The 26,331-nt window shown below is 42.6% G+C and overlaps 1 protein-coding gene across 2 annotated transcripts in view; it reads left to right on the forward strand.

Moving 5' to 3' along the window:
- The window catches only part of MACO1 (macoilin 1), a 63,479-nt gene extending 37,839 nt beyond the window's left edge, over nt 1-25,640 (forward strand). For both annotated transcript variants that reach the window (XM_066375465.1, XM_066375466.1), the window contains 5 exons: nt 12,003-12,161; nt 13,637-13,819; nt 17,549-17,669; nt 20,104-20,278; nt 25,283-25,640. In XM_066375465.1, coding sequence (XP_066231562.1) covers nt 12,003-12,161; nt 13,637-13,819; nt 17,549-17,669; nt 20,104-20,278; nt 25,283-25,485 — 841 coding nt within the window. In that variant the 3' untranslated portion in view covers nt 25,486-25,640. The remainder of the gene's footprint in view (nt 1-12,002; nt 12,162-13,636; nt 13,820-17,548; nt 17,670-20,103; nt 20,279-25,282) is intronic.
- The last annotated feature ends 691 nt before the right edge of the window (nt 25,641-26,331 follow it).

The raw sequence follows: 26,331 nt of genomic DNA on the forward strand, positions 1-26,331 counted from the left end.
CAAGCTTAGTGTGTTTGTTTTCTCTCTGTGGAAACGTGTATTTGATTTGTATTTGTCTAGCGTTATCTCAGAGCAGATTATGCTCTCGGATCTGATTTATTTTCATTTTCTGCCATGTTTATTATATTTAAGGTCCCTATAAGTTTTACGTGGTTTGCTGTTTTTATTAATTCACAATATAGTTTGAGTTTATTTTAACCATTGCAGTGATTTAAAACCATAATATTCTTGGATATAAATGTAGTAATAGAAGCATGATCATTTTATACTTAAGCAGACTGTTTTATAACTTGAAACCCATGGAGGACTTTAGAAACTAGGCATTAATAACTTTAAGCCAGCAATCTACTTAATGAGTCCATAACCAGGTGGTCAGAGAAGATAATTAATCTATGCTTACAGAAAAATTAAATTATGAAATAGCACAAATTATTTGGGGAGCAGAGTCCATCCACATTAGAAACATTTTTATGTTGAGTACTGAGAGTTTGTTCTAACTAAACAGATTGCAGAGTTTTCTCCCTAGCATTCAGAAGGAACTACTATAAAACTTTGTGTTAAATTCTGAGTCAGTACCCCTGCTGGCACATAATGAATTGAGATTTCCAGCTAAGGGGATTAGAGGTGAATTCCCTGAAGGGGAGGTACTTTAAGTAAAAGGAACTGTAGTCTTTAAATGTTACTCACGCTATCGTTTAGAAACCAGCTATTTGAATACTTTGACAGCCAGCTTGGGTATACATACTTCAGTCTGTGCACAGCTCTTGGGGATTTCTTAGACCTTTTTCTGGCCAGCAAGGACTTTCAGGATTAAAACCAGTTTTGGGTTTTTTTAATGGGAAAAATGACAACTCTTCCCTCTTATAAGGTGCATTTCCCCTTTCTTGATAGAGTGCTGTAACAGACTTGAAACAAACAATAATGAATTGGAAAGGACCATTATTCTGCTGCTTACCCCGTCTAGAGCGCATGCTCTAGACTCGGATACCTATAGAAACGAGACAGGGCACAGGCATGAGGGGCAGGCCAGGGTTGGCATCATTCAGATTTAGTACTGCCCTGGGCACCTGGGAATTTGGGAGCACATAGCCTTCCAAACAGGAGAGCCAGTTGTGGCCTGGGGGAATGGTAGGCACAATGTTGCTAAATTTGGTATTTTGAGGAGATGCCAAAAATAATTATCCTTATGTGAAATCTACCAGTTAAAAAACTTTTTTTTTTTTTTTTTTACATCATACGGGGGAGGGTCAAACAAAACATGTTATGGACCAGATTGACTCATCAGTTTGCCTCACTGGTTTGCAACCTCTGCACCTGATCTTTCTTTCCTGTTATTCTTATATCTGCTCTCTCCTACCCCTTGACGCCACCAATCAAAATTTGACTCTTACAGGAAGGATTTTTCTGTTAGGGATTATCTGGTAAATCCTGTGAACTAATCTGTCATGTATTAATGGGACCTTTTTGCCTCCTCCTCTCCTTCAGTTCCTGGTGCTCCTAGAAAACAAGCAGCTTTTGAGAGTACTCTACCCCAGTCGCAGACCACCCAGTTTTCTGTTGAATCCTCACACTTGACCATGAGGCTTCCAGACCACTTAGAAAGAGAAGGAGGGACAGCCTTGTGATAAGAAGGTGGTTTGGGTCTCTGGTGTTTCTCAAACAAGGCAAAACTGCTTAGGCCTCCTGTACCTAGGACTAGTAACTTCTTCCATGTCAAGATGTTTTTCTGCCATGATTTTAGAGCATAAAATACACCAAAACTGGGACATGGATACTAGTTTTTTAGGGACTTCACAAGCCTGCTGGCTTGGAATCTGAAGCTCTTAGCACCATCTTTTGTAATGTGTAGAACGTCAGACTGGATGGCAGAGCAAGCCTGTTCCCCCTTTCCTTAGGAAGCCAGAGCAGAGCAGTAAACTGAAGCTCTAGAATCTAGATATAGAGCCTGACCAGGTGGTGGCGCAATGGATAGAGTGTCGGACTGGGATGTGGAGGACCCAGGTTCGAGACCCCGAGGTCGCCAGCTTGAGCGCAGGCTCATCTGGCTTGAGCAAAAAGCTCACCAGCTTGGATTCAAGGTCGCTTGAGCAAGGGGTTACAGCTAGTGCTCGACTTACGACCACGATTGGTTCTGACAGACTGGTGGTAACACAATTTGGTCGTAAGTTGAGTAGGCCATATATATGTACAGTACTGTGAAATGATGTTATAAAAATCTTTGTCATATTTTATCATAATTCTCTTTCATTAGTTATATATCATAATTTTCTTTGTTCATTTTATGCCATTTGTATCATCTCTACACCATTTTGTTTCTTATTTTTACATTCGTCAGGTTTAAGTAAAACACTGCATTACCAGTACAACTGGTTTAATATTTGCAAAGACAATTTCCTTTTGGTAGACATCTTGGGAGGGGTTTGATGAAAAATATCCAAGACACAAAACACAAATTGCTGTACCGAGTCTGGGATAACAGTTGAAATGGTGCACGCGGAGTTGGTAGTGCTGCTGGAAGCTGGTCTGCACTGTCGTAGCCCAGCTGGGCGACGCTTGCACTGCCAGACGCGGAGCAGTCATGGCTAGCGATTGTGGTCGTAAAGTTGAATGGTCGTAAGTTGCGTAGGTTGTAAGTCGGTCAATATTTGTACTTAGTCTCCTGAAGGCTCGTGGTCAAGGCACATATGAGAAGGCAGTCAATGAACAACTAAGGTGTCACAACGAAAAACTGATGATTGATTCTTCTCATCTCTTTCTGTTCCTGTCTGTCTGTCCCTATCTTTCCCTCTCTCTGACTCTCTCTCTGTCCCTGTAAAAAAATAATAATAATAATAGAATCTAGATGTAGGAAAACTGTTGTTTTGATAGGAACTGGTGAATGGGATGTAGATTTAGGAACTTACTTCAGAAAGTTAAGTTCCCCTTTTTTGGAATGACCTAAAATTTGTAAGGTAAAAGAGTTGGATTTCCCCTAAGGCTTTCAGATTATTCTGAAACGCGTGTGACACGGAACATCAAAGAGTAACAGTGAACATTGAAAAGCCATGGAAAGCCGATTAATGGCCTCTTTTAAAATAACTTTTCTCCCAATAATATGAGAATTAAAATGTTGAAAATAAGTTATATATGTTGATTATATCCAACTTTTAAGATAAAGAGAAGACAGCCACTTTCTTAATATATAGCCTTTGAGTCATTTTTCTCTCTCATCTTTTTCACTGACTGTATCATGAGCATTCCCTTGTCATTGAATGTTCTTCCTCAGGGGTTGTGTGTCAGAGAGACACATGAGTATACAATTTATCCAGCCAGTCTTCCACTGAATATTTAAATGTTTCTGATATTTTTATAAATAATGCTGCAATAAACACACTTTTACATAAGTCTATGTGGGGGTTTTTGTGGGGGGGTTGTATTTTTCTAAAGTGAGAAGCAGGGAGACAGAGACTCCCACATGCACCTGACCGGGATCCACCCGGCACGCCCACCAGGGGGCGATGCTCTGCCCATCTGGGACATTGCTCTGTTGCAACCAGAGCCATTCTAGCGCCTGAGGCGGAGGCCATGGAGCCATCCTCAGTGCCTGGGCCAACTTGCTCCAATGGAGCCTTGGCTTAGGAAGGAGAAGAGAGAGATAAAGGAGAGGGGGAAGGGTGGAGAGGCAGATGAGCGCTTTTCCTGTGTGCCCTGGCCAGGAATCAAACCCAGGACTTCCACACACTGGGCCAATGCTCTACAACTGAGCAAACTGGCCAGAGCCCATAAATCTTTGTGTTTATCACCAGTCCTCTGAATAAATATCTCGTAGTAGTACGCCGCATCAACAAATGTGAACATTTTAAGGACTTCTGTAACACAGACTGTCAAATCTGACCACATCCTTTAATTAGGACCTTCCTTATTAAAATTAGTTTGTGGCACTTACAGCTTTATTTTTTTTCTTTTTTTTTTTTAAGCAAGAGGGATAGAGACTAGGATAGACAGGGACAGACAGACAGGAAGGGAGAGGGATGAGAAGCATCAATTCTTTGTTGTGGCTCCTTAGTTGTTCATTGATTGCTTTCTCATGTACCTTGATGGAGGGAAGGGGCTCCAGCAGAGCCAATGACCCCTTTCTCAAGTCATCAACCTTGGGCTCAAGCCAGCAACCCCAGGCTCAAGCCAATGACCTTGGGGTTTTGAACCTGGGTCCTTTTGCATCCCAGGCCAACACTCTATCTGCTGTGCCACTGCCTGGTCAGGCTAGCTTTATTCTTAAAGGGCTTCAAGAGGTCCTTTATTTATTTATTTCCCAAAAGGACCAGTTGTGTAAAAGTCTCTAGGGTTCCTTTTCGGCATTTCTTTGCATTCATTAATGAAAATGAATGTGTTTGCCTTTTGTTTTTGACAGACTAGGGATCAGAAACATAGGGTACTTTGTAATATGCTTTCATCTAGTAATCATTTTAGCAGGCTGTTGCTTATTTTCACATACTTGTGCCTGATAAGCAATTGGAACCACAGTGAGATCTGAGGCAGTTTTCGCTATTTCTGAAGCTGTGCTTTATGGAATACACTGGAGCACCTTCAAGTCAGTGATGAGATACCTTCACATTTTTATATGAATGACACATGCTGCCTGTGCTGTCAAAGTGAATGACCTGGAAACGGGAGAGGGGAATGAGTTAGGGAGAGCGAAAACAGCATTTCTTTTTTGGGACAGAGCTTTGATTTATGAGCTCAGCTTTCTGTATAGACAGCTATGCAGTCTCTAAACAAGTCTTGTCTTATATGACTAATGTATACCAGGGCATCTCCTAATGGAATTAGGTACTTACCAAGATGGAGCACATGCACCTGCCTTCTTGATAAGCAAGAACCCACTTACTCCTGTCTTCTTCGGCCATTATTTAATCATCTGATGGCCTGCTGTAGATTGGTTTTCAGAGCCACATTTACCATAACACTGACCCTGCTCTATCTACAAACTGAGGGGACGAACAGAGAGTGAGGGTTGGAGAATGGTCTGGAAGGATTGGAAGAAACTTTAGAAATAGAGTTCCAGCTTCTAATTTTACAGCTCCATTGGTTCCTGGCTTCAAAGAACTTATAGTCGTTTTAGAAATAAGATATATACACAGGAAAATAGGAAAAACCAGAACAAATTTAAATAAAAAACGGCACAAAGCAGTGAAGGTTTTAGTGCCAAGTGAGAAGCATCAACCGTAAGGGCTGTCAGATTTCAGAAAGGGGGGCTTTGGGCCCTGGAGATCAGCACCTCATGCTGCAGAGTTTGTTTAGTTTGTTGTTTGTTTTTATTTTTTAATAGAGCCTTAAAAATTGAGTAAAATTTGAAAATTGGAGGCCATTCCTCCCAAATGGCTGGTATAATTAAAGGCAGAAGATGCCTGGAAACAAGGAGTGGATCATTTTGGTTTGTGTGACAGTTTTGTTAGAAAAACTCATCTTTCAATTACTTGGCTGTATAATTTGGAGAGGACCTGAAGTCCCATTTCTTACAGAGCAAACAGAATAGTAAGGTCTGTGTTTTATAGCACCTACAGCATCTCTGTCCCTACTTGTTTAGAGTCCAGAGGTAACCAGCAGAGCCCAGGCTCCATATCTTCCTGACGGGCTCACAGAGTCAGTCCAGCAACCCATAGCAATAGACACTTAGGTAGATTTCTGGAGTGGTGTGGAGTGTGACTCATAGAGTATTTGGAGAACTTAGTCATCCTTAGGTGAAGTCCTGGCTGAGAAAGTCTCCCTCTTTTTAGTAAGACTTGCTTCCCCGGGGAAATTACTGCTCCAAAGCCTTCAAATTCCTCTGTCAGCCTGTTTCAGTCAGGCCCCAAAGCTTCAGGCTTGATAAAACCTTAAAGTTATTGGCAGTACCCATTGGAGACTTAAACTTTCAATGAAGTTATAGTACTGGGCTGTAATTCAAGTAATTCACAAAAGATAAGGATTACAGACATTTAGACATAAATATCTTCCTACTTTTTCAGATACTTAAAAACAATACCCCTTTCAACTAAAAGCTGATGCTTGAATGCGGTACTTTGTTTTCCTACCAGGTGCACTTTAAAATATTCAGAGATAGTTTTTCTACTTAGCCTGCCTGAAAGGCTAATGTTTGAGCTTTATTCTTTTGGAGATTATTAAAATATAAAGTTTCTCTTATTAAAATTAAATACTTATCAACCATTTACATTGTAACATCTTGATTGGGAAGGATGAGGGAGATGAGATCGAGTTAAGGTTTGGAGTGGGTAAGAGGGGTCCTCAGCTTCTTGCTTTTTGCTTTGGAGTCAGGCAGCCCACCAGAGAGCAGACCTGAGAAAGGTCTGCTCTTGATGGTCCTACCTGTTCCTTGTGAGCTGGAGTTCAGATGAAGCTTCACAAGGTTAGAGGTTGTCTTCTAACATGATCTGTACAGTGCTAGGAAAGATGCCTGGACCTAACAGATAAGTAACATTTGGAGTTGGTTAGAACCCTGGCTTGTCTGGCACAAATGGGCGTATTTATTGGACACGTAGACTGTGGCTTTGCCATAGGCCTTGTCTGTATCCCAAGTGGTGACACCATTAGGCAGTCTTGGTAGGGGTGAAAACTAGTGCCACAGGAGTTGGGTAAGCAGGAAGTGCATTTATTTCCTGTCTAAGCCTTACTGGAGTTTGGTTAAGGTCTGTCTGGCCCAATTTTTTCCTTTTTAGAATGAGATTATAGTTCTGTAGGAAATTTCCTTTTACCCCTTAGTCTTCTATTGTGTAGGGAAGAAAGGAGGATTTTTTTTTCTTGTGGCAGAGACAGTCAGAGAGAGGGACAGACGGACAGGAAGGGAGAGAGATGAGAAACATCAATTTTTTGTTGCGGTTCTTTAGTTGTTCATTGATTGATTTCTCATATGTGCCTTAACCGGGGGCTACAGCAGACCGAGTGACCCCTTGCTCGAGCCAGTGACCTTGGGCTCAAGCTGGTGAGCCTTGCTCAAACCAGATGAGCCCGCACTCAAGCTGGGGTCTTGAACTTGGGTCCTCCACATCCCAGTCTATCCACTGCGCCACCGCCTGGTCAGGCTTAATTTCTCTTAAGTGAGAAATGGGGAGGGCAGACTCCCGCATGTGCCCCAAACGGGATACACTCAGCAAGCCCTCTATGGGGCGATGCTCTGCCCATCTGGGGCCGTTGCTCCATTGCTCGTCAACCAAGCTATTTTAGCACCATGGAGCCATCCTCAGCGCCTGGATCCAGCTTGCTCCAACTGAGCCGTGGTTGCAGGAGGGGAAGAGAGAGAGAGAGAGAGAAAGAGAGAGAGAGAAGGGAGAGGGGGAGGGATGGAGAAGCAGATGGTCGTTTCTCCTGTATGGCCTGACTGGGAATCAAATCCGGGACATCCACACGCCAGGCTGATGCTCTACTACTGAGCAAACTGGTCAGGACAAAAGGAGGCTATAGCTCCATAAAATGGGTATGAGTTCATGGATGAATTTTCCTCCTTTCTTTTGATCTCTATTTACTGAAATGAGTTCTAGGGTTATAAACTATTACTTCTGCCTCATGTTCTTCCTGACCATTTGCTTCTAATTTAGGTTGCAGCTATTGACATTTTAAATCTCATGAATACATTTGAAGATTTTGCATTAACCTCTTAACACCATTTAATCAGTACTTCTTGATGCACCCTGCCTGAAAGGCTAATGTTTGAGCTTTATTCTTTTGGAGATTATTAAAATATAAAGCTTTTTTTACTAAAATTAAATACTGTATATCTGTATTTTTACCTAGTAAGTATTGACCTTCAGCACCAAAGGGTTAAGTATATCTTTAAGACAAGTAGTAGTTATCTATTTAATAAATGCCCCTGGCACTTGACTGGCTTGATTCAATTCAATTTACTGACTCACATAATTATTTTTAAACCCATGCATGCACTTTTTAATGAGCATATGCAAAAACTGAGCTAGATCTTAGAAAATAGGATTGTATAGTATATTGAAACAATGGAATATTATGCAGCAATCCCATTGTTTATGAAAATTTTCTAATGGTTTGGGAAGGTGCTTAAGATATGTAAACTGTGTATGTGGTACACTCTTACCAGTATTAAGAATATTTACATGTGTGAAGAAAGAGAAAGGAAAAAAGACATACAGAAAAGAAGTACCGTATTTCCTGTGTAATAGATACACCCTTTTCTGAAAAACTTGGGGTCTAAAAACTGGGGTTGTGGCATTTCAAATGCCATAGGTGGAACTGAGGATGAGGCAATATATCAAGACAGTGATTTGTCATCAGACATAGATGAGGACAAGCTAATGGATGGGAGGTGTTTTTTTTTGTTTTGTTTTGTTTTTCTTCTTTTACAGAGACAGAGAGAGAGTCAGAGAGAGGGATAGATAGGGACAGACAGACAGGAATGGAGAGAGATGAGAAGCATCAATCATCAGTTTTTTGTTGTGACACCTTAGTTGTTCATTGATTGCTTTCTCATATGTGCCTTGACCGTGGGCCTACAGCAGACCGAGTGACCCCTTGCTCAAGCCAGCGACCTTGGGTCCAAGCTGGTGAGCCTTGCTCAAACCAGATGAGCCTGCGCTCCAGCTGGCGACCTTGGAGTCTCAAACCTGGGTCCTCCGCATCCCCGTCCAACACTCTATCCACTGTGCCACCGCCTGGTCAGGCTGGATGGGAGTTTTGACAGTGATGAGGAGTTGTATGAATTTTATGATAAATATAACTTGACTTCAATAACTATATAATACTCTTTTTTTTTTTTTTTTCAAATTTCAGGCCCCCAAATTAAGGTGCATTTTATACATGGGAGCGTCTTATACATGGGGAAATTCAGTAAACCAAATGTGAATAGTGAGTGGTTCTGTCTGGATGAGAAGATTATTTTAGTTATTTATAATTTTATTCTTTATATTTGTTGTTGTGTGAAGTTTTTTGATGTTTTTGTCTTTTATATTGACTGGGTATCACCTTTACAATAAAAAATAAATCTAACAAAGGATTGTAACTCATTTTAAGCACCTACCTCAGTCAGGTTTAAAATATAGTGAACCTTTAAGGTTAAATTAGTGCTTTCTGTAGCAAGACAATGAAAAACTTCCCCTCATAAATTTTGAAAGTTACTCAGAATTGACCAGTTAGCACTTTGAGTTACCTTACATGTCATAGTGCAGTGCGACTGTATAGATCGGTGCTTTTTAAACTGGGAACACTGGTGCTGGCTCCCAGGTTTGCTGCAGCTGTTTGGGAGACAGTAATTCAGAGTTTTACAAAATTAATGGTAGCAGTTACGAAAATCCTGAAGCATTTCTTTCTATGCTTTGTGAAATTATTTTTGAAAATAAACTTTTTATTGAATTATAACACACATCCACAAAAGTTGTACACAAAATCTTAGGTGTACAACTTATAACATCATTTTGTTTTTGTTGTTTTGTGCTGCTATATTTTTGTCTTTGACAAAATTTTCATAGTTCTGCATAAAAAAAAGATGTTTAGTATTCTGTGGTCTTTAGAAGTTATACTGTAGATATTTTGCACTTTTTGCTCTTATAATTGCATTAACTCTTTAGGTTTTTATATTTTTCAAGGAGCTCTAGGATTTAATTCAGAATATGCATGGTTGTTATTAGTTTATGACAGGAAAGTTGTCAATTAAAAAAATGCAAAAAAGTAGTCATTGCAAATTACTGACCTCTAGCTGGTGCAGATTTAATTTTTCTTTCATTCCCAATGTGGTACATGCGTTCCCCCAGTTGGCTGGTTGAGTGGAACTTGATTCCTGTGCCTCTGCCGAGGATACAGCTTAGGTTGCTAATCTGAGGACACGGATCAGCAGCCAGTGGTAAGTGTGTCAGGCCTAGAAACTCTAGCCATACTGGGAGGAACTTTAGAGATCATTAGCCTCAGATGGGGAAACTGAGTCCTAGAAGGTTATGTGCCTTGTCCAGGGTCACAGAGTTGGCACCAGAGCTGAGTCTAGGATCCTGATCCTAAAGCCATTACTAAACCGTGCTAAGTCCCTATTCTCATCTTAAAATTCACCCTTTCTACTGAAAATGCAATCCTCCGACTGTGAAATCAACTTCTCGAGAAAGATAAATTACCTAACATGTTTTTCAGCCAAACTTCTTAATGGGGATAACCTGACAGCATTGACCTGTTTTTCAAAAGATTCCTTGGGTTACTTTGGGTGAATGAGGATCGGGGTGGGATGGTATAAATACCTGTCTGTAATTGTTTAGAGCAGTTCCGGGAGGACGTTCAACTGGAATAACCCTGTCAATAGGGAAAGTGTGGCGTGATGTTGACTTGTGACCCTTCCCTGGGGAGCGAGCTGTGTCAGGAGACCCGACAGAGCTGCTGGAACACAAGGTCTCCAGTCTGCTCCTGGTCACTGGACAGCAAGACTGACTACCGTGCCTGGGAGATGGCCTTCAATGTTATGTGACTTTTTGTTTTTGAGATTTTGTTTCAGTCGGCTAAAGGTAGATAAGTAAATAAGGCTTCTCTTTGGTTTTCTATATATTTAGTAAGTATTGATGACTGGTGGGCCCTGGGGAGTTAGTGCTCTATCAAACATATTTGTCAGAACTTAGTCTGTGCAGCTGGCAGGCCCAAGGAGAGATCGCCATTACCTTCCGGAAATCTGGTTCTGTTGGTATGTTGTATTGGTGAAGCGCATAAGTCTCATCAGAGCAAGCTGATTTTTGCCTGCCTGTGAATTTGTAGGGAAAGGGGTCTTCTGAGTCTCAACACGACAGCCGTCCCAAGTTCCATCCACCCAACCTACTCTGCTTTCTCCCTGTGTTCCTGGAGTACAGGCCTTCCTCAGAGGCCAGACTGATTGCTCTGTCCCTCAAATATCTATGGCTGTTCCTGTCCTTGAGCTTTTGGATATGTTTTCTCGTTTGTTTAGAACACCTCCTCCTCCCTTTCTGTTTCTCCAAACCCTGCCCAGCTGTCGAGGGTCAGCTCAGTGCCCATATTCTCTCCTCACAACTCATGTGGCACTTCTGCCCGCAGCGTGCTATGGATGGTATAACTACAGTTCACCCTGCTGGTGCGGAGTGGACTCTGGAGCTAGCCTGCCTGTGTGACCTTGGCCAGAAGCTTTCTGGCCAACGACTCTAGATTGCTTCATCTATAAAAATGGGAATGATCATTACACTTAGCCATAAGTTGTGCAGACTGAATGAGGTCAGAGTTTATACTATTACAGAACAGTACCTGGTACGTAAGATCTCTTTAAATATTAGTTATTCCTTCTAGCATGTATTCAATCATGGCCTTCCTTGTGAAATTGTAAAGTCTTCTCATGAAGAAAGAAGCTAGATTTTACACTTTTGTTGACATTTCCCAGTCATACATGTGTTTTTCATAGTTCCCCAATACATATTGCTTAAAACGAAAGTATTACTATAACAAATAAAATAGACGGAATAGGAGTAAGGAATTGAGAGAAAATATAGGCTTCTGTTCACAGATGGGAGTTTTTTAAATGATTCTTAGAGCATGCTGTTTGTTCCGCTTTTCATTGTCATTGACTCTAATGAGCTCAAGTGTGAACATCGTTTAGCAAGACTGCTAGCAGTCTCAGGAGGTGGTCTCAGACACTGTTTCCTTCTAGGCTTGTGCTGGGATGGAATCTCAGACAGTAGATTCTGATCTAGCAGAATATCTAAAAGCAGGTGGGTCCTGAGCTGGGTGGGAGTTACTAACATCCCTTTCTCTGCCTTTCCCTCCTCCTCTGTTAGCAGCTCAGGTGCTCTCAAGCACCATCTTCACCTGTCAGTGTTCACAGACATTTGTGAGAAATCAAAAGTTACCCTCCGTGGGAAGAGGTGGGGACCCAGGCAGAAGCTTTCCATAAAGAGCCAATTGCAGGCAGGAGCTGCCAGAGGGGTCTTGGGCCATCCACCCAGCGAGCTGGGACTTCAGCCAGGGTCTCCACAGAGCCCGTGAGTGCCCTCTCTGTGATGAAAATGTTGTGTTCCTCCTTCTCCTAGGCTGGAGCAAGACATTAAAAAGTTAAAGGCTGACCTGCAGGCCAGCAGGCAAGTGGAACAAGAGCTCCGCAGTCAGATCAGCTCCCTCTCGAGCACCGAGCGGGGGATCCGCTCAGAGATGGGCCAGCTCCGGCAGGAGAACGAGCTGCTGCAGAACAAGTACGTGTGCCTGGTGGGCCTGGGCCAGCCGCGCGGCCTCCCTGGCCCTTTCGTTGCCAGGGCTTGGAGCACGAGACTCATGATGACAGAGGGACCTCGCAGAGGCGGTTTTTGATAAAATGTTTAAAATATTTGATTTAGTACCAGATAGTCAACATGTTATGAAATCTATAAGAACTTATTTCAACAAGTTTATTAATATTGCTATTTTTTCTCTCATTTAACGATTTCTTCTCTTAATTTAAAAAGTTACCGAGCTTCTGTGAGAATATAAAGTTGACAAGAAGTATGTCTGCTGCAATTTGTATCTGTTATTCATTTGAGTGAAAGCTTCCAGAGGATTAGATTCTATTTCTTTTGATTTACAAAACTAAAAAATGACATGAACTTTTTCTTTGAAGAGGCAGGCAGAGAGCCAGCTCTTCTGTGTGAATTCTTATGCTTTCTATTAATTCACCCAGGAATTACTTTTTGACTCAATATGGGTCTGGCCTTTTTTTTTTTCCTCCCCCAGTTGAAACTATCCTTTTTTAAAAAATCTCTAAGCAATGTGTGCCTGCAGTAGTGATTACTGTTATAGGCTTTGGGTTTTCTCAGCTTGCCCCATTGAAAGAGTAGTCCTTCAACATTTTTAAGGAACGTAACTCAAAAGCTGAAGCATTAGAGGCAAACAACCTCTCCATTGCTTTTGACCCATATATGTGATGGCTCTCGAATTGATACATAGAGAACATCTCTCCCTTATTGATATATTTAGATAAACTCACCTCATACTGATATGTAAAGCAGGGGTTGGTGGTAGGCAGGGAACAGAGGGCTGAAATTTTTATCTGAAATGAAGCAGCCTGTGACTCTCTCTATAAGCTATTTTGGGATACTTTGAAAAAACATCTCATAGCTGGAAAGGAAAGGCTGCAGCATAATTATATTCAGGCAAAGACCTTTTTTAAAATTAATTTGGAAGAGAGAGTAACAAAGATCAACATCGATCTGTTCCTGTGTGTGCCCTAACCGGGTGTTGAACCCACAACCTTTGCATATTGGGACCACACTCTAAGCAACCAAGCTATCCCACCCACCCTTTACCGTAGTGTCAGTGGGGCTGGTTCCATCAGCTGTTCCCACACTGAACTTCTTACAAGGTGCTCTGGGGTATGTGAGTTGTCCTACAGCTATCTTTCCTTCTGGTACAAACTTGTTTTACCCTTTTGTCCAATTTGACTTCTGAAGATAGAGCAGATGCTAGGTCTGATTCTCTATCTTGTATGGCAACTTGCTTATTGATATTTAGGAATTGTTAAGTAGTAATGACAACGTGTTTTCCCTGGGCACTCTGGGAGTAGACATTTATGATTTGCTGTCAAACCTCTTTTTTACTGTGGCCTTAAAATGATAAAAAAAAAGAGCCATGTTCCTCCAGGGTTTATAGTGTGTATTTGTAATTGTAAAACTGTGTAACAATCATTTCCATATAGGTTACATAATGCTGTGCAAGTGAAGCAAAAAGACAAGCAGAATATCAGCCAGCTGGAGAAAAAGCTAAAAGCAGAGCAGGAAGCCCGAAGCTTTGTAGAAAAGCAGTTAATGGAGGAGAAGAAAAGGAAGAAGTTAGAAGAAGCCACTGCTGCCCGGGCTGTTGCGTTTGCTGCTGCGTCCAGGTATGTCCGTGTCACCTAAGTGGTTAATCTGTGAATGGCTTTCCTGGTCCCAAGACAGCCTTGGGAATTTGATGCCTTGGGCAGGATCGGAAATACAACAGCCATGCACGGATGAATTGCTTTTAAGTACGGTTTTATTACCTGGTTTAAACTCCTTCTGTGCAAGCTGTGTTCTCTTATAACACCTTCAGCTTTGGCGACCTCATTCATAAAGTGGGCTGAGGGAATCACTGTGACTCCCACACCAGGGGCGAAATCCTACTCGTGAAGGGTTTCTGGTCACTTTATTTTTTCATTTTTATTTATTTATTTATTTTGTATTGATTGATTTTAGAGAGAGAGAGGATGGGGTAGAGAGAGACACAGAGAGAAAAACACATCAATTTGTTGTTTCACTTATTCTTGCATTCATTGGTTGATTCCTGTATGTGCCCTGACTGGGGTTTGAACCCACAACCTTGGCATATCAGGTCGATGCTCTAAGCAGCTGAGCTATCTGGCCAGGGCACTAATCACTTTCTTTTAAGGCTAATAATTACTAAACACTTTGGAATAACCAGTCTGGAATTTTGTTTCCTTTATAGAGCTATCGTTATTCCCTATACTTAACTATGTGTTTCTGGAGTTTCTAATCTTAAAATGGAAGAAAGGTAAAACCTTGGTTCCCCAAGTACTGTGTACTAACTGCTTATGTCTTTGTTGGATATCACCAAAGTATCAGATGAGCTGAAAAGGGGGAAAAAATGAAACATAAGTCTCCATTAGATATCATTGAATTTGTGGAGTGATGAAAATTAGGGACTCCTTCCTTTACCATTGAAAAGTATGCTAATATTCCAAAAACTGGTATATAACTGCCTTCTGAATGACAGCAAGAGCTTCTTTCTTTTTGGGATCTACTTCATTTTACCGCTTTTTTTTTTCTTTGTTTTATTCCTTTTTCTTTTTTTCTTCTTTTTCAAGTGAGAGGAGGGGAGATGCTCTGCCCATCTGGGGCCATGCTCGCAACCAAGCTATTTTTAGCACCTGAGGTGGAGGCTCCATAGAGCTCTCCTCAGCACCTGGAGCCAATTTGCTCCAACCAATCAAGCCATGGCTGTGGGAGGAGGAGAGAGAGTTGAGGGGGGGGGAGTAGATGGTCGCCTCTCCTGTGTGCTCTGACTGGGAATCGAACCCAGGACATCCACATGCTAGGCCAACACTCTTTCTTCCCCCTGAGCGAAATGGCCAGGGCCTTTTCTTTGTTTCCTTGACTACTGAAGTCATCTGCATAGTTGGGGTGGGGTTAGTTATAGGCTTACAGATACAGAGTGAGTGTAAATTATTATTATTATATAATTCATTTAAGTTTCTGTAATAATTTATATCTATGTGATATAATTCCACTAGCATTCTTCCTTGACTTTTGTTTTTTGTATTTGGTGTGTTAATAGCCTTCCTTTGGGTTCTGGCAGAATACCACATTTCCCCAATGTATAAGATGCTCTCATGTATAAGATGCACCTTAATTTTAGGGCCTGAAATTTGGGGGGAAAATGTATTACACAAAGTTATTGAACTCAAGTTTTATTCATCATAAAATTCATACAACTCCTCATCACTGTTAAAACTTCCATCCATTAGTTTGTCCTCATCTGTGTCTGATGACAAATCACTGTCTTCATATATTGCCTCGTCCTCAATTCCATTATGGCATTTGAAATGCCACAACCACTGTATAAGACACACCCAGTTGTTAGACCCCAAATTTTTAGATAAAAGGGTGTGTCTTATACATGGGGAAATATTGTAATTGATCATCATTTTACCTTTGAGGGAATAACATCAGGAGAGAACTCTCTCTCCTGAGTGAGCCTCCTCCCCCAGCAGACTGTACTGCAGACGGCTGAGCTCACTGGGCCCCTCAGCATCTGTACAGATGCACAGACCCTTTCCAGTCTGCCTAACCCTAACCTAATGTGGGGGTTTTGTTTGTTATTTGTTTAAAGATTGGTAAGCCTTTCTGAAGCCCTTACAGATTTTCCTGAACAGTGATCTGGTATGGCTTGTGCTGTTGTTAATTCATCCAGCACCTGCCCTTTAAAAAAAAAAATCCGAGCGTCGGCCTGGCATGCAGGAGTCCCGGGTTTGATTCCCGGCCAGGGCACACAGGAGAAGTGCCCATCTGCTTCTCCACCCCTCCCCCTCTCCTTCCTCTCTGTCTCTCTCTTCCCCTCCTGCAGCGAGGCTCCATTGGAGCAAAGTTGGCCCAGGTGCTGAGGATGGCTCTATGGCCTCTGCCTCAGGCGCTGGAATGGCTCTGGTTGCAGTGGAGCGATGCTCCAGATGGGTGGAGCATCGCCCCCTGGTGGGCATGCCGGGTGGATCCCGGTCAGGCGCATGCGGGAGTCTGTCTGACTACCTCCCGTTTCAAACTTTAGAAAATTTTAAAAAGTAAATAAATAAATAAAAATCCACTGAGGAGGCTATAACAGTTCCTTAGCCACATTGTGTGGTGCTTCTTATGCCGGAGAATCAGTAAATTAGTTTTGATCTCTACCCTAAATCCCTTTTGTTTCCAGTTGAGCTTACTTGTTTTGACCCTATCCTTAGATGGTGTGGTACTTGTTTGCCATCACTTGTGTAGAGGTTTTTATTCTTAAGTAAATCCCAAAGCATTAAATCTCTTACTGGACCTACATTTTTGGGTAGGCAGAGGACCCCTACTTTCTCCGTCAGGCAGTTTCTGAAACCTGAACAGTTCATTGGCTTTGGACTAGCCTTTGCCATCACCTTTTGCAGTTTATTCTTGTTATGGCCTTGAGGAGCCACCAAGTGCTGCTCCTTTCTTTTTCTGTTTACTCCAGACCTGTGGCAACTTTATGTTTAAAGAAAGGTGAACGTCCCAATGCATACTCCCTCAAAACTGATTTTTATTTTGGCTCACTGACCCCTGCTGGGCATGTCTGGTTCTTTCTTGCTCAGTTTGTGTGCATTGATTAAAGCCATAAGACCTAGTGGGAAGCTTGCTGGGAAACTTCAGTTCTTATTCTACTTCTGTGATCTACAAACTAAATGACCTTGGTCTAGAGTTATATCTATGTATTCTCGGTTTTCTTATTTATAAAATGGGATGCCTGACCAGTGGTGGCGCAGTGGATTAAGTGTCAACCTGGGATACTGAAGACCAGGTGTCGAAACCCTGAGGTCACTGACTTGAGAGTGGGCTCATCTGGCTTGAGCACAGTCTCACCAACTTGAGCTCAGGGTCACCAACTTGAGTGTGGGATCATAGACATGATCTAATGGCCACTCGCTTGAGCCGAGAAGCAATCAATGAACAATTAAAGTGACACAACTACGAGTTGGTGCTTTTCATCGCTCTCCCTCCCTTCTTGTCTGTCTCTCTCTCTCTTACAAAAATAAAATAAAATGGGATACGATCCCAGGTCTCGGCACCAAAAAAACAACAAAAAAATAAAAATAAAATGGGATAGTATACTCTTTCCCCAGAAAGAAGGTAGTATGGGTAAAGTACCTAGCTTGGTGCCTGGTTCATATTACATATATCCAGTTAATGATAATTACTTCAGAGAGTCTGGTAAAATTATCAAAGAATAGAAAGAACGAGCACACTGAGCCAAAAGCTAACACCTGACTGACTCTGGACTATAAGAGAATGATTCCTGCGATGTGAGTAAACCTGTAGTCTCTTAAGGCCCCTTATTTCCTTCTCTTCTTTTTCAAAAGGGGAGAGTGTACCGAAACCTTACGGAATCGGATCAGAGAATTAGAATCAGAGGGCAAGAAGCTCACGATGGACATGAAGGTGAAAGAAGACCAGATCCGAGAACTGGAGTTGAAAGTTCAGGTAACGGGAGTACAAGAGACTTTCTTGTACTTGAATTCCTCTTCAATGTTTGACTTGTGGTCCATGATATAATGTGGAAATGGTGCCTTTTAATACAAGCAGATCTCATTGCATCTGAAGATCGCTGTATGGCAAAAGGAAGCTCTAATCTTTTCCAGCTTGTTCATGTCATATTTAACTTAGCCAAAGTCTAATACAAGCCAGGAATGCTGATGATCCCTTGTCATGTTTTAGACTAGAATCTGACTTATTATAGCTTCATCTCAGTTTTTCAGGTTATAGGCCTGATTTGTGTCCTTTGGAATTTATATGTCTCTTTTGCCCTAACCCTCTGCCCACGCCAGGGAACTGGTGGCCCTGAGCCACCAGATTGCAGTTGTGAGCAGTCACGGTGGGGAGAGCTACCAGTGCTGTGGACAGCCAGTCTGGGGCTCTGTGTACCATAGCCAAGGATTTGGCATTGGCTCTTCAAGGGAACGTATGACACTAATCTATTATAGAGTTACAATATGTGTTATTTGATTCATGTAGAACTGGTAAGAAATGACTGGCAGGTCAGTGGAGTGAAACAGATGACCTAGAGACAAAGCCTAAAGAGTGCAGTCAAGGTGGTGTCAGAAGTGGATTCGAACAGTGAAGGAAAACAGGCTGGTCATCTCATACTGCACAGAAAGAAATTCCAATGAAGAGTTGAATGCAGGGAAAAAAGCAGCGTTTTGTTTTAAACTAAGTGATAATACAGTAGAATTTTTTTGATCTTGAAACGGGAAGATTTTCTAAACAAAAATAATGGAAGAGGTGACGGAAGGAGACTAAACTTTGGGGGGAGGAGCACACAATGCAGTTTACAGATGATGTATTATAAGATTGAAACTTATATAGTCTTATTAACCAGTGTCACCCAAACAAATTTAATGTAAAAAATTAAATAAGTAACAAACTACACTGCAGTCAAAAAATAATGGAAGAAATCACAAAATAAAAAATACATAAATGAAAAATCAATTGGGGAGGGCATAGATATTGCAGCAAATAAGGAATTAACACTCTCACTATGTGAGTAACTCATAAAAAGTGCTAAGCTCAAATATACAGAAAAATAGACAAAAGATGTGAACAGTTAATTCACAGAAGAACTATAAATGTCTGATAAGAATATGCAAATATATTCTTATTAATCACCAAAGACATAGATTAAATTTGGGTATCATTTATCTCCTGTGAAATGAGTAACAAATTTTTAAATAATATCAACCTGAATGGGCACACAGTGCAGTAGGCTTTATACATTGCAGGTGGCAGTGTAACTTTCTAGAAACCAGCATCATGTACTTTTTAAGTATTTCCCTTTTTTAGGACTCCAGTCTAAGGTAAATATTTTTAAATCTCACCAATGATAGAGATACAGAGATGTTCATCATGGTGGTATATACCTGCAAAAAAAAAAAATGGAAACAATCTTTTTTTCCTCCATTGATTTGATGGAGAAAGAGAGAGGAAGGGGTGGGATAGAGAGGAAGAAAATGAGAGAGACAGAGAAGCATCAACTTGTTCCACTTAGTTCCATTTAGTTGTGTCCTCATTGATTGCTTCTTGTAGGTGCCCTGAACAGGGGTCATACCCTCAACCACTGGTGTGCTAGGTCTACGCCCTAGCTACCCAGCCAGGTCCGAAACAATCTTAGTAATAGTGATTTATTTATTAAATTATGGTGCATATATGGGAATATTATATAGCCATTAAAAGTTATATTTTCAAAGAACATTTGATATTATGTTAGTTTTTTTAAAAACTACAAAGCTGTACATAAACTGATTTCAATTATGTTAAAAATACAGATACTTAAAAGACAAAATATATATTACATTTTTCATAGTGTTGGGATTTTTTTGTTTTTTTTATTTTCTTTGAACTTTAATATACTTTTTAATTCTCTGTGATAAGTTTGGATTCCATTCTTAAAATGAAGAAATTAAAATTTTACATACATATATTTATTGGCTACATTACCAGATGTTTTAAACGGACTTCTTCTGCCCTGTCTAAATAAATGACAGTTTTATGATTTTTAGTGCAGGTTGAGAGGAGAGTTAGCAGATTTGACTACAGTGTTATAGCAATATTTTCATCTGAGAGCAGGGAAAGAGTTCTTTTGGTTCTGACTTAGGCTTGCAAGAGGGTGTCTTATTTTTTGGAGACAGAAAATCGCAACATAGTCAAATGTATCTACTAAAATGTTTTCCTGTGTGCACATCACCAGGTAAATACATTTTGCCTTCTAAGTGGTTTGGTCTGAACCATAGAATACTACTAGCATTCTGTGTTCTAGAGGCCAGGTCAGTAATAGCGGGATTTTATTTGTGATTTCAGGCTAATTTGTAGACATCGATGCCAAAACTATCTTATAACATTGCTGCTTTGATGATATTGTTAGGAGCTTCGGAAGTATAAGGAAAATGAGAAGGACACTGAGGTGTTAATGTCAGCCCTCTCTGCCATGCAAGATAAAACACAGCACCTGGAGAACAGCCTGAGCGCAGAAACCAGGATCAAGCTGGACCTGTTCTCCGCACTGGGGGACGCGAAGCGACAGCTTGAGATTGCCCAAGGTAGGGGAGCAGCGGGCCGCAGGGGAGCTGGTGCGGCTGAGGACGCAGGGGACACAGAGAGCATTTCCGTTTCTCCTTAAGTGGTTCAACATTGACATTTAGGAACCATCACATTAACTCACTCTTACAGACATATCCTGAAGTGAGAACATGTCAAGAACAAGGCATACAGAAAACAGTGTGGGCTTCTGTGCCCACGGAGCTCACAGTGTTGTGGGAGAATTAGAGACCTGCAGAGTCCCCCAGAGGTGCCAGTGCCGCAATGCGGACAAGGTCTGTGGGAACGTGGAAAGAGGCAGGCGCGAAGCCGATCTGGCAAGTTAGAGGGCTCAGCAAAGCTGATGTCTGAGCTAGGTCTGGAGTGGTAAGAAGAAAGGTTTAGCCTGCCCTGGCCGGTTGGCTCAGTGGTAGAGCGTCGGCCTGGCATGTGGAAGTCCCAGGTTCGATTCCCGGCCAGGGCACACAGGAGAAGTGCCCATCTGCTTCTCCACCCCTCCCCCTCTCCTTCCTCTCTGTCTCTCTTCCCCTCCCGCAGCCAAGGCTCCATTGGAGCAAAGTTGGCCCGGGTGCTGGGGATGGCTCCTTGGCCTCTGCCCCAGGCGCTAGAGTGGCTCTGGTCGGGACAGAGCGATGCTCTGGATGGGCAGAGCATCGCCCCCTGGTGGGCAGAGCATCGCCCCCTGGTGGGCGTGCCGGGTGGATCCCGGTCGGGCACATGTGGGAGTCTGTCTGCCTGCCTCTCCGTTTCCAGCTTCAGAAAAAAAAAAAAAAAGAAAGGCTTAGCCCAGTGAAGCAGGGGGGGGGGGTTGAGGGCTGGAGAGGCCTCTAAACAGAGGAAGCAGCTTGTGCAAGGCCAGGGAACCCAGGAGGGCGGGTGTGTTCAGAGGCAGCTAGCTCTGCTTGGCTGGAACAAAGGTTACAGACAGACGAGGGAGTGGTGGGAGGGGAGTCCAGGAGCTGGCTGGCTACTCACCAGGTGTTTACTGAGCACTACTATGTGCCAGGCACTGTGAGACTCCCTGAGGGGACAAAGACAAGCAAATGTCTGTCAGGTAGTGATTGTGCAGTGAAGAAACTAAAGCAGTGGCAAGGTGTGTGTGTGTCCTATGAGTGTGTGTGTGTCCACTACTTCAAACTGGTGAACATGGAAAATCCTTTGAGTAGGTGGCCATTGGGCTGAGACCGAAAGGAGGAGAATGAGTGAGTCACATAAATCTCAGGGAAGAGCACTTCCGGCAGAGGGAGCATGTGTGGTTGCCATGAGGACTGCAGCCAAGTGATGGGAAGAGTCGGCCCAGAAGTAACGGAAGCCGCATTCTGCCAGACTTTGTAGCCCATGCAAAGGACTTTGGACTTTATTCCGAGTGTCATGGGGCACTTTTGGAAGGCTTTTTTGAACAGAGGCATGATATGAACTCATGAAAAGAAATTTGGATTTTGTCTTACAAATTGATTAGCCACCAAGAGATTACTGAAAAAAAATTTTAACAATTGACTTGGTAGAAAGAAAAGAATATTTCAACAAGTACTAAAAGAGCATTCCCACTCACTCTGTGTAAAGCATTGTACCCGAAGCTGAAGGGGAGCGGGGGAGCAGGGCGTGGTGGTGGGGGGTCCCGGCAGTGGTGCTCAGACTCTTTCACTCAGTGACTCGCCAGTAGGTGGTTTTTTTAACTGGATTATATCTACCAATAGTTAGTTACCTCTTAGAAATTAAAACTTAAAACATTTATTTCTTAATTCATCTTAAAATAACAAACGTGTTACTTGTTAACGTAAATATCATATTTTTGTGAAAAATAACTATTTTCCCCAAAAAATGTTAATAAGAAAAGTTGCGTTGTTTTACATTTAGCAGATTTCTTTTGTTTCTGGCTTAATAAAAGATAGTTCCAAAAAAAAAATTTAATAGTTCCATTCCCATCTCTGTTTCACATTTAATGTTATAACTTGCCATGTTGTTTCTGGAAGACTCTTGTATGCCTGTGAGGGAATGAGTGCGAAGAGGGCACATAGTATCTTAGTATTATTATGAAAATAGTTGGACCCTGTGGACCTGTGAGAGCGCAAGCCAAGCAGCAAGGCCCGCTGCCATTAGGCAGAGGCAGAGGCTTGAAAGGCAAGGCAAGAGGAGAGATCAGGGGTGGCTTCATGAGGGAGGAGACACTGAGTGGGCTTTGAAGGATGAATTCTAAGAACAGAGAATGGCAGTTAAGTGTGGTAATAGTGTGAGTGAAGGAAGGAAAGTGCTGATAACATCCAGGTGAGCAGCCCAGTGACCTTGAGTTGGGGGACCTGGGGGGACAGATGGGAGATCAGGAGGACCCTGAATGAAGCCATACTAGAATGTATTTCCTCAGGAGGCAGGTGGTGACATGTTTTCATTTGGAGGTGCTTCCTGGACACCTAGGCAAAAAACTGATCATCAGTCATTGGAAATTTGGGGCCTAAGCCCCCAAGAGAGAGGACCAAAAACCCCTGTGGGTGGGTGTGGGATGTTTTAGTTGGGAGAAGTTATTGGAGCCACGGGAGTAGCTTGGGATGGCCCAAGTGATAGAGCAAGAAGAGAAGGGAGTTGAGAATCAGGCTTATCAGGGAACGGCATTTAAAAAGAAGGTTCCTGGGAGTCTTGCTTTAAAGCCAAACTTCTGATCAAACACTGCTGTTTTGCCTGCTTGGCTCAGCACCTCCGCCTCACCCTGATTACTTGGATTTGCACACTGGAAAGAGACCCCTGCAGGGAAGCAGCATCCAGTCTCAGAGTAGCCAGTGGGGGCTTGGTTTGTCAGCCCAGGAACTTTTGTAACGTGACAAAGAAGCAGAGAGAAATGTTTTTTTCTTTTTTTTAAGACTTTATTCATTTTAGAGAAACGAGAGAAGGGGTGAGGGTAAGGAACAGGAAGCATCAACTCCCGAATGTGCCTTGACCAGGCAAGCCCAGGGTTTCGAACCAGTGACCTCAGCAATCCACTGTGCCACCACAGGTCAGGCAAGAAATGTCTTTTTCACAGCTCTAGGAGTGTGTGTGTGTTACTGATTGAAGAAGCCAAACTTAAGTCTGCATAAAAGAAGGTCCAGTGACTCATATATCAGATGCAGTAAGGTATTTTGTTCATCTGAGGCTTATTTAGTTGTGAAAGGGAAGGAGGATTTTGATGCCTCCTTAAAGCTGAGAGGACGTGAAGGAAGTCTGCTCTGTGCCCACTGCCTTCCCCACGACTTCCCTTCACTGTCAGGCTGCGTTTGCTAATGATAACCCAGCTCTGTAATTCAAAGCAAACCCATTGCTTTCCTTCTTCCTCCTTCCTCCTTCCTATGTCATCTGATTCATCCTGATTCCAAAATGACTTTCATCTCTACTACATCCTTTTTAAAAATACGCCACTAGGCTCAGTTACATTTTAAGTATATTAATCTTCCATAGGATGCAAGTGCAACTCAATGCAATCTTTTTCTTTTCTAAGCATTTGTGTTTTTTTTTAATCTCCCTTCTGTTCAAACACATTTATTTATTTATTGACAGAGACAGAGAGTGAGAGAAAGGGATAGTTAGAGACAGACAGGAAGGGAGAGAGATGAGAAGCATCAATCAGTTTTTTGTTGCGATACCTTAGTTGTTCATTGATTGCTTTCTCATATGTGCCTTGACCGCGGGCCTTCAGCAGACCGAGTAACCCCTTGCTCGAGCCAGCAACCTTGGGTCCAAGCTGGTGAGCTTTGCTCAAACCAGATGAGCCTGCGCTCAAGGTGGTGACCTTGGGGTCTCGAACCTGGGTCCTCCGCATCCCAGTTCGACGCTCTGTCCACTGCACCACCACCCAGTCAGGCCATTTAAGTTTTTGAAGGACTACTCCTAAATGTTCTTCCCCTAGCTAGCAGACCAGGGAACTTCAAAGAATGATGGAAATTGCGTGGGCTTTGGAACAGAGTGGCCCTGGGTTGAAATCCTGCTCTACCTTTAATTGAATGAGTTTGGGGAAGTTACATAATTTGCAGGGCCTCAGTTTTCTAGTGGGCTGGGCACGAGGGATATAGTAATGAGAAAAGTCAGTGTTCTCTGCCCTCGTGGAGCTCACGGTCCAGTGGAGAGGTATGGGCACAAATCATCACCTGAATGAATGGGCACAAGAGACAAAGGGTGCGGGAGGGAGGAGTGCAGGCTCTGGAGCCAGACTGCATGGGTTTGAATTCCAGCTGTTTGCTACTCGGCCTCTCTGAGCCTCAGATCCCTCATCTCTAAGATGGATGATGATAATAATTTCCATCTGATAGAGGTGTTGTGATAAGTGCATGAGTTTGTATATGGAAGTACTTAGAACAGTGTCAGGCACATACGTGTTAGCTACTGTAATTATTATCATTATTACAAAGAGTAAAGTGACAGGTAAATTGAGGCTGTGTTGAGAATCTAGGAGTTGGGGGGGGGAGGTAGGTATGGTCTGATAAGTGGGAGATAAAAGGGAAGATTAAGGAAAGCTTTGTGAGGAAGTAGAAACAACAACCTCAAGAGTTAAACAGAGCAGGAGAGGCAGAGAGCAGGCTGGCCCTGAGGCAGTCAGGGGCCGGTTGCTGGGAAATGAAGTGTGGTGAGGGAGAGGGTCGCTAAAGCTAAAGTCTCGAGCTGACTGCACACTGGCGTCTGAGTCCCTCGAGAGCCCCCCCAGTGCAGCAGCCACGGAGCTCCGTTTCTTTTCTAGAAGAGACCCTTGAGGCAGAGTGTATTGTTGCGGCTGCTTCTGAGGCCTCAGTTCTGTATGCCTTGGTCTGACACCCAGATGGTCCACCCTCCCAGAAAAAGTTTGCAGCTCGAGAGGGAGAGCCATAGTTCACCATCAGCACCCTCTTAGGCTGCCACTGGTGACTTGCCAGGCTCAGAATGTGGCTTTTAGAAATTAACCTCTTTGCTTGACTAAGTTTCACGTGTTCCCTGGGGATTGGTCCAGGAGGGCATTGTGTTGGGTTAGCCCTACCATTCTCATTAATGGTGGGTCTTTGATTTTCCAGGACAAATTCTTCAGAAAGACCAGGAAATCAAGGACCTAAAACAGAAGATAGCCGAAGTCATGGCTGTCATGCCCAGCATAACGTACAGTGCCGCCACCAGCCCCCTGAGCCCTGTTTCCCCCCACTACTCTTCCAAATTTGTGGAGACCAGCCCCTCTGGACTCGATCCCAACGCCTCTGTTTACCAGCCCCTGAAGAAGTGAAGACCAGCTGTGTTTTGCCCAACAATTTGGTTACCAGGTTACATTGCAAAGGAGCGTCTCTGGCAGTCAAGATAACAAGAAGTTTATATTGTATTTTGTGGGACTGTATATGTTGTCGTTTTTAAAAGGGGGGGAAAGATAACATCTAAGTCTGATTAGAACTGCCCATTGGTTTTTCTTGTAAATTTTTAGAAGACCTCACAGAACCTTGCAGTTTATTTTTCTTGGCCAATACATTAAAACCATTCTTGGATTTCAAGTAGCCAATTTCGCCTTTTATGTAATTTTACAGTTTCCTCTTGAAGAGAAAAAAAAAAGCAGGGTTTTTGCTTCTCAGTCTCTAATTTTGTTTTGTTTTGTCCTTAAAAGCAAAACCTGCACATTGGATCCACATGGGGTGATAATGAAAACGTTTAGTTTTTAGAGTGAAAGTTAAATAATGCAGCACAGCTTTGATTGTATAGCTGCATTCAAGATGACTCTTGATATCACAGAAAACAAAAATCGATTACCTTTGTACCCCTCCCCCTAAGCACCAAACAAATTCAAGGAGTGTCATTTAAGCCGAGAGGAGAGACTCAGGCAATGAGGCCAGCTGAGACTGTAACAGGCTTGTGTCTGGAATGTTGGCATTGCCGTCAGTGGGTTTAGTCCTAGAAAATTGCTAGCGGCAGTGTTGTTCACAGTGCCTTGGGAAAAGACATTTCAAGAGGAAACTTGATGATTTTACACTATTTTCCCCCTTTGTCATCTTCTCTCTTCTGTCTGTATCAAGCTCACTGCGGATCCTGCTGTAAAACTGGTGGGTAGCGGGGCTATCGTCACCACCACGGCCACCTCTCCTGT

This window comes from Saccopteryx leptura, chromosome 3 (assembly GCF_036850995.1).
Source record: "Saccopteryx leptura isolate mSacLep1 chromosome 3, mSacLep1_pri_phased_curated, whole genome shotgun sequence".
Classification (NCBI taxonomy): Eukaryota; Metazoa; Chordata; class Mammalia; order Chiroptera; family Emballonuridae; genus Saccopteryx; species Saccopteryx leptura.